This window comes from Ascidiella aspersa, chromosome 8, assembly GCF_963924565.1.
Source record: "Ascidiella aspersa chromosome 8, kaAscAspe10.2, whole genome shotgun sequence".
Lineage (NCBI taxonomy): Eukaryota > Metazoa > Chordata > Ascidiacea > Phlebobranchia > Ascidiidae > Ascidiella > Ascidiella aspersa.
This window is the reverse complement of record NC_139454.1, coordinates 3664873-3678662: the sequence shown is the minus strand read 5'-3', so window position 1 is coordinate 3678662 and position 13790 is coordinate 3664873. Positions and strand designations below refer to the sequence as shown.

General features: G+C 36.1%; 1 protein-coding gene across 1 annotated transcript; it reads right to left on the bottom strand.

Moving 5' to 3' along the window:
• Positions 1-502: 502 nt before the first annotated feature.
• Positions 503-12994, bottom strand: LOC146135223 (sodium- and chloride-dependent GABA transporter ine-like). Its single transcript, XM_083395493.1, has 11 exons — positions 12692-12994; positions 11332-11466; positions 10422-10638; positions 9745-9877; positions 9103-9237; positions 7862-8015; positions 6631-6818; positions 4833-4976; positions 3029-3229; positions 2190-2357; positions 503-895 (listed from the first exon to the last, which is right to left on the bottom strand). The coding sequence occupies exons 1-11, from the start codon at positions 12831-12833 to the stop codon at positions 800-802; spliced, it is 1713 nt and encodes a 570-aa protein (XP_083251619.1). The 5' UTR covers positions 12834-12994; the 3' UTR covers positions 503-799.
• Positions 12995-13790: the final 796 nt, after the last annotated feature.

Sequence of the window (13790 nt, the reverse complement as noted above, 5' to 3'; positions counted from 1 at the left end):
TTATTTTTTCTTTTCTTTTTTTTCTTCTTTTTTCTTATATTTTAATTTAACACCAAGAGATCAACCACAATTCCCATTTACATCTTGGGGTATAAACCCGCTTAAACCTAATGTAAATTGTATTCGATTTACGACCACGCAGTTTTAAATCCGCTCCTACAAAAACGCCAACGGACTTCCATGTTCCTTTCACCAAATATTGGTGATTTCCGATTATATCGGATTTGATCGGAGCCAAGTGATAGCATCGGTTCTCGTCCGATACTTAGATCGTATCGGTGCCGATCCGTTACCAAATTAATTTGCCTATTTCAGCCATGTTTTGAGATTTTTTTTTTAATCTATTGAAAATTTCTAAAAAAATATATTTTTTTTTAATCTATGGTAAATTTCTGAGAAAAATACTTTTTTTTTTAATCTATGGTAAATTATTGAGAAAAATACTTTTTTTTTAATCTATGGTAAATTATTGAGAAAACTTAGTATTGAAAATTGAGGTAAAAGTGCTTTGTCAGACGAAGGCAAATTTCGGCCTGAAACACCGAAAATTCATTTCCTTGTCATTTTTAAATCTGATGAATTTTGCTCATTCAACCATGGAAATGACGTCATTTAGTATTGGACAGGATCGCGATATTATTTGCCCAGAATATCGGGCATCGGTATCGGAAAAAAATACCGTATCCCCAATAATAACACATCTCAGTTCCTGAGCCGAAACTTGCATAATAAGCCTTAAAAATGTCGATCTATTGTAGATAGGCACATAGAAGATAAAGCAGAAAATGCGATGCTGAGGTTACATCGTTATGTCGAACTTGATTTCTTCGTCTGTCTTTTCGTTGGAGGTAGCTTCGAGTTTGTCCTCTTGTGGCTGTATAGACTGGTACAGGCGCTGTAATGCAAGTGCAGGCAGTGTTGTAATGACTTCAGTTAATGGCTTGATTTAAGTGCACTTAAGTCACTGTTTAAAATAACTTCAATTGACTTAAGTCTTTTAGACAAATGACTTGGGTTGGCATCGAGTATTTTCAATGATTTTTTTTTTGTAAAAGGGTTATTTATCGTAATTTTGGCACATCAATTTGACTGATGTATATTACGTTTTAAATATTTTTAATTAATTTATTGCTCATAATCAGACGAGTTAACCATATTAATAGCTTAACGTGTATTTATGACAAGGACGTGACTTGCAATTGAATGGTCTAGTTATGACTTGATTGGGACTTGTTATTAATTTACAAAGACTTGACTTGGACTTAAGGTATTTTACAAATGACTTGACTTGGACTTAAGTTATTTCAAAACGACTTGTTTACAATACTTAATGCAAGTTAGGGTCAACGATGTAGGCCGGGGATTCCTCAAACTATTACAATATCCAGTCTTCCCAGTTACATACACAAGATGCCTTCCTAAAGAAGGGCCTTCTTTGGGAAGCCATCTGGTGTACTATATATGGGTGCTGTTATCGTTGGCCATTACAACTTCAGAAGCGGTTGATCACAGAAAACACATTGCACACACACACAAGTTTCAATTTCTCTTAGTCACATTAACTCAGTGGTTCCCAAACTGTTTTTTTTTCGCTCGCGGCACACTAAAAAAAATCTTAACAATTTCGCGGCTCACTTTTAACAGAACAACAAAAAAGTACTTTTACAATTGCCCTTAACACACGACAACTATATGTAAATGTCTCAAAATTATTAATTTGTAATGAATAGTGCGTATTTAGGTATAAAATGCTTGCGTGTATGTATGTCTATTGGTGATACAAATATCCATTAATTTTCAAGTAACATTAAAGATCCGTGCATAGTGTACCTAAATTAAAACTTGTCTTTTGATCGCCTAGTTTTCGTCTACGAGTCACCCAATTCCAGTACCAGTCGAAGATAAACAAAAAAATCAGTCCTTCATATCCCCTCTCCCAGCCAATAAAAATCGACAGAAAAAAAAGGAATTTTGAAAAAAACTTGACAGAAAAAATACTAATTTTAAAAAAAGATTGAACAGAAAAACTAATTAAAAAAACTTGACAAAATTAAAACTTAAATTTGAAAAAAAACAGAAAAAAACCCAGAAAATATTGATTTAAAAAAAATGAAAAAACGCAACTAAAATGATAATTTTGAAAAAAAATGGCAGACTTTTTACCCCGATTTTCTTCGCGCTAACTTTACCTCGAGAAAAGTTCCACGTAACTTGAGCAAGGTGGCAACGGCCCCGATCGGAATGCATAGAAGAGAGGCAAGAGTTACGAACCAACCGATAACATCAGCCCACACAGGGTAGGTGTAGGTGCCGTACTTTGCAGGCTTGTACTGTGTGATAGTGAACACGAAGACCACCTGGAACGCACAAAGCAGTTACATGCACATTCCAGGTTGCCGCACATTAATATAAACTAATTCAAAGGCATTCAAAAACTTTATATTTACTATATTGCGGTTTTAAATCGCATAATTTAAATTGCGCATGAAGTAAATTAAATGCTTGTTCAGAGATTTTTTTTTAAATCTTTTCAACACGCAATATTAAGAAATTTAAAGATTAAAAGGCTTTGGCACAACGCTGACATTATTAACGGGTACGTTACAGACTTTGTCCTATTGAATATGAGCAAAAAATGAAAAAATAACACTAATTTATAAGGTTTTTGAAATTCCTATTGAACGCCCATGAACAGACCTAAATTTAAGTTTACGGCATTATGGATACCCTATACTTCGTGTTTCATTCCTGTAGCGTTTTCCAAATATTTTGATAAAAATGTGCCACATAACGTTATTACCATGTAAATTAAATAAATAAAATTGAAAACGCAAAGTAAATGTTTTGGTTGCATATTTTACCGTTTCGAATAATTCCAAAATCACTGCTTTGTTGAAAAATAATTTAATAATTGTTTTTTAGAACGTAACAATTTTCTGCAGGGGCTTCCATATTCATTCTAGGCCTCCATCTAACCACAACCTCCAGCCATTATGCTCTAAAGCGCAACATATAACAAACGCCTTACCGCGATTAGCAGTGGTGAGACTACGGCCCAGCAAACCCGGTAAAAGATGGACGGACTTCGACCAATAAGTTGCTGGACTTGAACCGACACCCTACTGCCACCGTACAACCAGCACAAGGCTATCACCTCGGAGAATGCCAGGAACATAAGGGAGACGATCGCCGTGTAGTTGTCCAGCAGAGTGAACACGTAGATGCCGCCCTGAAAACGACAAGTTAAAGTTTTTCTTGAATGGCTGTGTGTTATAGTAAGACGTAGTAAGAACATTAAATCCCATAGAGAAGTAGGTAGCATTTTGGACGTTTCGAATAACTCTTTATTGATAGTGAGAAGGCACTGAATAAGTCAAAACGTACAAAATGACACCTACTTCTGTATGTAAACCAAAAGCCATTGCAGACTCACCGAATATGTCGATCAATGGCTTTCAGTGTACTAATGATACAGAAGCCGTTATCGTTGGTCAAAAAACAGCTTCAGAAGGCTAGATCACAGTTGTTAACACAGATAAGTGGGTGCATCTTTCATTGAATACTTTTACATGGATATTCTTACTGCGTTATGTTCTCCTCTGTGTTGATTTTGTGCAAATGTGTTAAGCTGTCTAATTTGAGAGATGTGTAGAGATGGTGTCACAAATATTATATATATATATATATATATTTATGTTAATAGATATATATATTATAACACTTTTATTAATTTTAGTGGGCCTCAAGATAATGGTTTTTGTAACTTCGGAAAATAAGGTATTTGTAATATAAATAGGCAAGCACTCAAATATTTGAGATTTAAATACGCACTAAATAAAACAGAATGAAACGCAGGCCTCAATGCAACAAAAATTGAAATGTTGTCAACTGCTTAATTTGAAAGTTGTTTAGAGATGCTGTCACTACTTTTATTAATACCTTAATGCCGCCCTGAATTTATAATATTTTAAGTATGTTTCGTAACTTTGTGCTATTTTACCGATGTGACAAGCTGTTAAAAAAGTTTTTTACGAGTACCACAACTTGTATTAACGTCTTGATGCATCCCTGAAACTCAAATGTTTATTTTGTTTTCCAAGGTTAGTGCTGATTGTCTTATTTGGCAACTGTTTAATTTAAGAGTTGTTTACAGATGCTACCACAACCTGTATCTGAAATATTTTTTTCGTTTTTTTCCTGGACTGAATTTGCGTCTGTAGAGTCTGCCATGAAAATGAAAGGAAATGACAAAATAAAAAAAATAGGAAATTAGATTATTATTTTTAAGCAAGCGTCGTATAACAATTTCTTAGTAAAATATCGACAAACATATAGGATGGAATTTAATTATACCGATATATCGGTATGGGTGAAATATAGGCCGATGTCATCAGTAAACCGGTATATCGATTTATCTTTAGTTGTATCTGACGTCAATAGAAACTGTTTTTAAACAACAAAATGTGTTTTTGTAATGTATTGGTCGCCGCGAATCCTACCCAATAGTTAGGCGAATTATTCTTTATATGACATCGGTTTACTTCAGTAACAAATTTATTAAACAGTCTAAAATAATGTTTCTTGACATTCTGACACTTGCGCACCGCTAACCAGAATTTCGAAGGCACAATTCTTTTTTGAGACAATGAGGACAAGTCATTATACAACAGTGTTTTTAAACCTTCTACCTAATAGTTGGCGAGTTAATTATGTAGCGTGCTTAGATAGAAAATAAAAAAATACAAAAATGTTGAACTGCACTCGCTACAACTTATAGCAACACAATCAACAACAAAAATTATCTTTAATTTTAAGCAAACTTGTTTTGAAACCTGCATGAGATTGGGAATTCCCAGTAAAAAAGCAACCAGACAGACACCGAGGGATATAAACTCTTTTCTCTTGAGGTATTTCAGCAAAAACGCGCACACGCTTGAATCCATGATAGTTGTGTTGACCACTTCCACCATAGCAAACTGTACGGGAAAAATTACAAAGATATTAACCAAAAAAGCTCCTTTGGTTATTATGTTTCTTCTCCAACGTTTCGGCAACCTATTCAAGTCGCCTTCTTCAGGGTGAATGACAAGAAAATTAAGTCGCCACAATTTTGGAGAAGGAATATAATTACCAGAAGAGCTGTTTATGACATGTTAATTAAACATAGATCATTTGGCAATTATGTTTTATCTCCAACGTTTCGGCGACCTATCCAAGTCGCCTTCTTTAGGGTGAATGACGTCAAACACAGCTATTTTTCCTGGTGTACGCAATATATTACCTTTTTATACAATCACTTTTATAAATATATATAGGCCTATATGGAATGTTAAAGTTTGGAGAAATGACTCAAGTCTAGGTAATGTCATTTTGAAGTGATAAGTAAACGCGTCATCGGCTACTGAAGTTAAAACTACAATGATAGCCATTAGTAATTCAAGTCAAGTTACATTCCTAATTATTGCCATAGCACAGGGGTTCTTAAACTGGGGTTCACGGACCCCTTGGAATTCCATGAATTAGTTTTAGGGGGTCCATTGAGGCCTAATTGGAATATTAGTGTATATTTTACAAAGTAATCATTTTTTCAAAGAAAGCAGATTAATTCAAACTAAAACGGTTTTGCACTGACTGTATTTATACTTCATTTTACTTTAACATTTTGAACTGAAATCAACAGATTTATGAAGTTTATTTTATTAAGACGTCAAATTATGACGTCATCTCTGACAATTTCTTGCCTACTGTGGTCCACGTGATGCCAAAAAAATTTAGGAGTAAAAAAAGTTTTCGCGGTAAAAAAAGTTTAACAGCACCTGCCATAGCAAGTCAAGTCCAATCCTGAGATATAACTGAAATCCTTACTAATTTATAGAACTAATCAAGTAAAAATAGCAATCGTTGGAGTTTACTTGAGTCTAGTAATGAGTCCGTTCATCACAACACTCTAAAGAACGCATAAGCATGTTAGGGAATTGCTAAAATATTTTTTCATGGTTATTAATTTGTCTAAAAGACATCAGTTAAACTCAAGTTATTCGCCTGAATAACATACATGCAAGTTCGGTAATTGCTAAAACAATTCAAAAATTCGGTAATTGCTAAAATATTTTTTCATGGTTATTAATTTGTCTGAAAGACATTAGTCAAAGTCAAGTTATTCGTCTAAACTTTACAGAACTCACATACAAGTTAGAATAAATTCCAAAATCACTTACGACCTAGGCAAGTCACTTGTCTAAAGCAGGGGTGTCCAATTAAAAAATGGCGACGTGCCAATTTTTATCTTATAACTTCTTCCCGTGCCAAAATTTAGCAACTATTTTTTTCTTACATTGAAAGCGCTTTTATACAAAAAAATGAAAACAGTATAATGTTATAATATTAGAAGTAATTGTTTGTTGTCGTCATTTCTGGGATTATTTTATATTGTGTGTATAAACAATGACAATTGGCTGTATTTTGGGGAGGCTTGCGTGCCTTTTTTATTAGGTCGCGTGCCACGCGTGCCTCATATTGGACACCCTTAGTCTGAAGGCTCAAGCAAGCCATTTTGCCGAAACAACCTGTTCAGTAGAAAAATAGACTTAACTACAGTAAACACTAAACTTTGCAAATTTTCGTTTTTACCTGGCTATCTATTCCGAGGCAGACCAGCATGAAGAAGAACAAGACGGCCCACAGTTGTGGAGCGGGAAGGTTGGCGAAGATCTGAGGATAAACGATGAAGACTAGTTCTGGTCCTTGAGTAGCAACTTCCTGTATTGGACGGTTCATCATGTGAGACATGTGGCCCATCGCCGAGAATATTACAAGGCCTGCAAAAGGTGCCTTGGCGTTTACACACGAAGAAACGTGATATCAGGGTTTGCCAAATTTTAAAATTTCGGCTTTTTTTAAACCTCTTTGGATTTTACAAATAAAATTTGGCTTTTAGGGCTTTTTTTGTTTTATTCAAAAGTGATATGTTAAGAAGAGACCTATCAAAAAAGAGAAAAAATGCCAAGAAAAATTTACAAAAAACGACAAGAAATTTTGAAAAAATGCCACAAAAAGAGAAATTCAATATACAACCATAACCATTTATTGCATTTTTAATTAATTTAAGGAAAAACATAGGCTTGTTCGAGCTTGTAGTATATTTGGCTTTTTTATCTTTTTTGGGTAAGTTTGGCTTTCTTATTTTTGCCATCTGGCACCCGGGTCGATTTTGGTTTTAGCGCTCGTATTAGAATAATTCGTGCGAAGCGTCAGTGTTGGGACATGTGTTAGAAATTTTACGCTTCAAGCGGACCGTATTAACTGGATTCAGGCAAACAGCGAATGCGCAGACTAATTATCCTTTGGTATGAAAGATAATAATCAGGAACAGCATTGTTCACCAGTACAGCAAAAACGTATAATTAAATACATTTCCTAAGCCGAAAAATAAGCCTTTCCCCACGTAATTTTACTTATGTTGAACTAACAATGCTTTAGAAACAATGAAAGTATTTAACCTGGTATTAACTGGGTAAAATTGTAAACATTTATAATATACTAAACTGTAAGATAAAAAATCTGTATAGTCTGCATCGCTTGGCAACGTTTCGTTATGCATGATTAGTCTGCTCGCTGTTCACCTGTATCCAGTTCTAACACAGTCCGCTTGAAGCGTAAAATTTCTAACACATGTTCTAACACAGACGCTTCAAATCCACGAATTATCCTAATACGAACGCTACAAGCGTTGAAAACAAATCGAACCGGGTGCATCTGGCAACCCTGCGTGATATCTTCACAAATGTGCTATTGTGAGTCGACCTTTGTGGATGAAACTAAGGTTGCCCACCCCTGATGTAAACAGCAACACACGTTATACCTGCTAAGAGACTCGTTGCACTATTGATTGAGGCTATGGTGAGCGTGTCGCGGAAGATGTTGTTCTTGCGTGGGTTGTAACTCGCAAACGCGATTAACGAACCAAAGCTTATTCCGATGGAGTTGAAGTTCTGGGCAGCAGCGTTCACCCAAACCTATGTTAAAAGTCGGATATCAAAGTATATGCATTGAAGAACAATAGTTTTAAAAATAGACGAAAAATTACAATTGTACAGGAAAAGCGTGGGGGCAATCGTGTCTTTCTTTGTAGATATATTTCAAAAGCCTAAGAATATCTTCGGAGTCTACGTCTCCTAGCCCAACGTAAGTAGGTAGCATTTAGAACATTTCGAATAAATGATAATGGCTGATGGTTGTAGTAAGACGTAGTAACAATACCATCCCATATAAAAGTAATAAAAGATACACAAGCATACGTGTTCAAAGTGTCATTAAACCCTTCTAAAGTCAACAAAGAAGTCGGTAACATTCTGATAGAAGTATAGCTTATTCGTTTTCAACATAAAGCATATACAGAAGTTAAAATCAATAAATGATTATTCGAAACGTTCACAAATGCTACCTACTTCTGTAAAGGCTTTGATATTTATTCTACGTCTAATTGCAACCTCCAGCCATAAGTACACCAAAGCCATCGCAGACTAGCCGAATCCGCCAAATCTGTCGATCAATATTGCAAGCATGGCAGGCTGAAAAAACATCTAGTTCGCAAAAAGGTTCGAACTCACGACCTCGGCCATACCGGGACCGTCGCTCTGCCAATTGAGCTCAACAGGCTCAGAGAGGAGCGAGTCGAGAAACAATGTGAAGTTGCTTGTACTAACAGAATGTTTGTTTCTCGACTCGCTTCTAGCACAATGCTAAATAGCTTCGAAGCCGGCTTGATAAAGTGGTGGCGTTTATATTTTTGTATTAGTATATTTGTGTGCATTAAACTTTTGAAAAAAATATCTTGCATTGCATTCTGAATGTTCAGATCTCTGGCGCTCTGATTGGCAAGAGCGCTGGTTTGTATTTCGAGCTGGTTCACTTAAGGCACTTAGCATCTGTAAGTCGGTGTGTGTTGGAGAATGAGAACTTAAAGAGTTGTGAAGTCGTTCGGGATCGAAGAAAGGATGAGAAGAAAGAAGAGATCGTGTTCATAGAATCAGCCCAGAACCAGCCCATTCGGGTAAGTATCTTTTTGAGAGCATATTTACAAAGTTACAAAGCACCACTTACCTCTGGTTTGAGCAGATCCTTCCAAACCGGCTTGAGAAAGTAGATGATGCCGTTGCCCGACCCAGGAAGAGTTACACTGGCGACGAGCAGGGTTATGAGGACCAAGTATGGAAAGGTGGCAGTAGCGTAAACCACCTGAAGAGTATAAGCGATATATTAAATTCAACATTCTCCATAGGGCAACGTGGCAATGCCCCTTTTTCTACGCGCAAAACAGTTTATATGCTGTATATTAACATTATGCAGGTAAGACAGTTAATCTGCTATATATCAGTTTACGGTATTTGCTTTGCGAAGTATTTAATTATTTGGAATGTAATGAGATTTGGGAATCTTAAATTTTTTTGCGTCAAATGACTCGGACAGGGATTTTTTTGTTTAAATTCGGAGAAAGAGTTTTTTTCTGTTTTTTTATATAAACTTAAAGTTGTTCTGCAAACGAGATGGCATGGAATTAAGTTATTTTAATTTGTTAACGTGTTGAGTTGAATTTTAGTCAGTCGATTTCGTGCAAATTTGCACAAATCACATATTTCATAATATTAATTTTTTTTTTCTCTTTCAGAGACTCTATTTTTTTCGTGAAGAAAAATTAGGATGCATTTGTACACAATGCATCTAAGAGCACAAACTGCTACCAACCTTTCCGGCTGATTTGATTCCTTTAAAAATGCACAAGTAGACGAGAACCCAGGCAAGCACAAAGCAGCCAAAGGTTTTCCACTGCAGCGTTCCCATGTTCTCGATTCCCTCGGTTTTTGCCAAAACAACTCGACTGAAAAAACAAAACGTTAACATTTAAAGAGGATTTTGGATTTTTATTCCAAATCTACTTGTCGGATAACTGTAAGTACTTTGGCGATGTTAGGTTAAATTTCATGAATTTAGCTTGCGGAAAAAACTATTTTAGCTTTACATTAGACGTAAACCTATTTTAATTTCCTAGTTTTCGTTCACTTTAAGCACTGCTATCGAATAAATGCATGTGTTTATTATCATTTATGGACTCGATAAGATTGCTCAAAAGTAAGTAACCCGCAATTCTTAACCAACTAAGGAATTTAACCCGAAAGTTATTTATAACTAAATATTTAAAGTGTTACTAAAGCTACTTTGCTCCATAAGCTTATAAATGCCTCAATGACTGGTTATTTTTAAAACACAATTGACTTTTTGGGCAATTGAAGACTTTTTCTTGGAATTGACTTGTTATTTTTTTTAAATAATTCACTTGAACTTAAGTTATTTCACAAACGAATTGACTAAGTCGGTTTAAAATGACTTGATTAAAACAATGCTACCATCTTGCTTGAACTTACTCGAAGTAGTCTTGAGTTGCCGATACAGCACCACCACTCTCATTCTTCGATCCGTTAACGTTCCTCATGCAATGCTCGCTACTCCAGGTTTCATTGCAGCTGTACCAAGGTAGGGGGGAACTAAATGAACTGAAGAGGTAGTAGAGCGCCCAAGCGATGATCACGTTGTAGTAAGTGCTCAGAATGAAGCTGATCACAACCGTTGCAGGTCCCACGCCTTGTGAAAAAGTAATTAAATAAGGGTAAGTTTCTTTTTTAAACTTCCTCAAGACTTTTGTGACTTTCTTTCATACTTCTTCCCCAAGCGACACTTAAAACATTTTTTTAATAAAAATTAAATAAAAAATATTTAATTTTTTTGAACCAAATTTATCAGCGGATCTAGGAGGTACCAGGTCATGCTTATCCACAGAAATCAACTATATATTTTTCCTGTTTAAATTACTAAAAAATGAAAAAATGCCACAATGCAGTTATTCAGACTACTGAAATTGAAAGTGTTTTAATGACTTAAGTGAATGAGTTAACTAAGGGAACTTAAGTCAGTCTTTTAAAATTTCAACTCAATTGAGTCTATTGCACAAATGTCTTGACTTTGACTTAAGTAATTTTTAACCAAATATTTCTATTGTGCTATTTATCTCAATTTTTCACGCAAAACAATTTTATCGCCAAATATTACGTTTTTGTTATTTTTTAGTCGGGACGTTGCTTATACACGAACAAATTTACCAATTTTAGTAGTTTTATTATTTTGATAACGAATTGATTTGAAGTTGCCCTTTTTTGCAAAATACTTCAATTGGACATAAGTCATTTTTCAAATGACTTAGCTGGGACTTGATAACAGTGGAAAATTGTCTTATGTGGCCCACAGTTACAGAACCACACTGGTCGGTAAATCACCTACCTTTCATCAAGGGACAGAGCATTGCAAAAGCCTGAACCGGTCCTCGTCTCGTAAACTGGCCAACGGCCAACTCTAGACATAGAAGAGGTATTCCGCAAAGCAGCAGCATAACGAGGTAGGGAATCAAAAAAGCACCTAAAATAGAAAAATGTATGTTCAATCGTCGTTCGATGATAACCCAAATTAAGTTAGTTTGAATTTTGTATATTAAATGATTCTGTGTTTTAAGCAGAGATGCGGAGTTGGTTAAAAATAAGTTGAGTCCGACTCGGGCCGAATTTGCGATTATGTCGAGTCCCACTCTACCTTCTGTATTTGCCCCATTTAACAACAATACATGGTCGAACAATATTCAACCATATCTATTCTACTCAAGCTTTCAATTTACAGATTGCGGCACTATCAGTTTCGAAATTTGGTACTGCGCATGCGCACGTCGGGCTCGGGACTCTGGTAGTTTTACGTGGTTGTACTTGAGTCCCGAGTCCGACTGCAGCCATAGTTTTAAAGCTTGCGATTTTTTAAATCCTGCAACTGGAAGAATAAAAAGTACTTTTCTGTTGGTGTGGCAAATTTGTTAAGACAACAAAGGCGACTCATACTTTTACTTGTTTTAGAAAACTAGACTAAAATAGTACATAATAAGATTTTTCTATTACCCGAACTATATATGAGTACATTACTAAGTAAACTAAAGTGAGTATATAATACCCAGACATGTCTTGGAAATCTAAATTTACCTAGAATTGCATTTATAATGGGGTTATATATTGAAATGACTTCAGTATCACCACATAGTTCGTTTATTTGGTTAAAGTGTTTTGATGAAAAGGTTTCAATACAAAATCTACATTACAAAGATTTAATCGATTCGCGAAAAAAAATGCCTTTATATTGTTTACGTTGCCAACTCTGTACGTTAAAACTTTCGAAGCGTTTAATAATTTATAAACCGCTTTATTTCTGGACTGCCTAGGATATTTCCTCATGTTGTCTATTGTCGGTCTTTATATATTTCGGAGGCGTAGGTGTACCCATGGGCGCCCCCACGGGGGGGGCCAGGGGGGCACTTGTCCCAATCTGGAATTTCAAAATGCGATTATTTTTATTGTTTATAATTGTAATATGTATCACTTATAAAGTTTAGGGAACAATATTTATTTGTATATAAATTTCTACTGATATAAAATCGTATGTATATATTAAAATAATGGGTACTGAATTAAGTAAAAATATTAATATTAACCCCATCCCCTGGAAAATTTTCTGCGGGTGCCTCTGGGTGTGTCGCAAGTAAACAAAGGTTGCAGAGCACTGTTCTATAGCAGAGGCAAGTTATGTCATACACACACATACGTACCTCCGCCGCTTTTAAAGCAGAGATAGGGGAATCTCCAAATGTTGCCCAGTCCGACGGCGTAACCCACACAGGCTAAGAGGAACTGGGTCTTGCTCTGCCATGCGTCGCGCTCATTGCTCGACGCTACTTCTCCTTTAACCATACTGCAAGGAATCTGTCGCTTAACGCAGCCTAACAGCAATCGCTCTGCGCCGGAAGCCAAGTGTAGTGTTTCAGGGTTGTTACAAACACGTGCGGCTGGCAGCAGTCAGCAGACCTACACAGCAAACAAGTTTAACGACCATTAACTAGTAACTAGGGAGACATACTTGAATCTCGTTACGTCACACATCGATAGCGCTCAGTCAAAGGGTCTACGCTTTGAATGGTTTCTCTGCATAGTGCCTGGAAATCTACAGTCTCATTGTTTTAAAAACAGAGCTTATGTTTATACAACAACCTTGTAGGTCTAGCAATGCGTTTCTTTGCTACACCAGTAAATAGCCATGCTTGTTACGTCACACGTGACCTATTATTAACAAAAAAGGCAAACTTAAAAAGCCGCGATTCAATACAGTATTGGTGTGCCCCAGCACTAGCAAATAGCATATTGCACGTAAATCTGGTCTGTAAAGCGGTTTTATTGAATATTCTTTACTGGTTGGATGTCTACCTAAGTAGGAGACCCAATTGCAGCAACAAAACAAGAAATTTTAAATAGAAAGTATATAAGTACAATCAGTACAAGTATGTCCCTAGTACTTTGCCGCACACTGCCTGTCCAACATTTACAAACCAAGCTTTGCACACCTAGAAGCAAAGTCTAGCCTCTACAAGAGACGTTTCTAAACTTTTATAAAACCTAACACTTGTAATTCCCGTATTTCAAGGACCACCTCGTGAGTGCCCTTCGACTTAACTTCACACAACAAGCACGCTGCGCTTCGAACCTTCCATGCGCTACTGAGAGTAAGATATTTATCAGCGTTCTGCGGCCATGTGCGGCTGTTGTTTTGACACGCAAGTTTCCGCAAATTTCCAAGAACACTGCACCGTTGTTTTTCATTCTGGACGTGTCCGTACGTCACAATCGAGTATGCGGCTTTGAACGTCGTTTGAA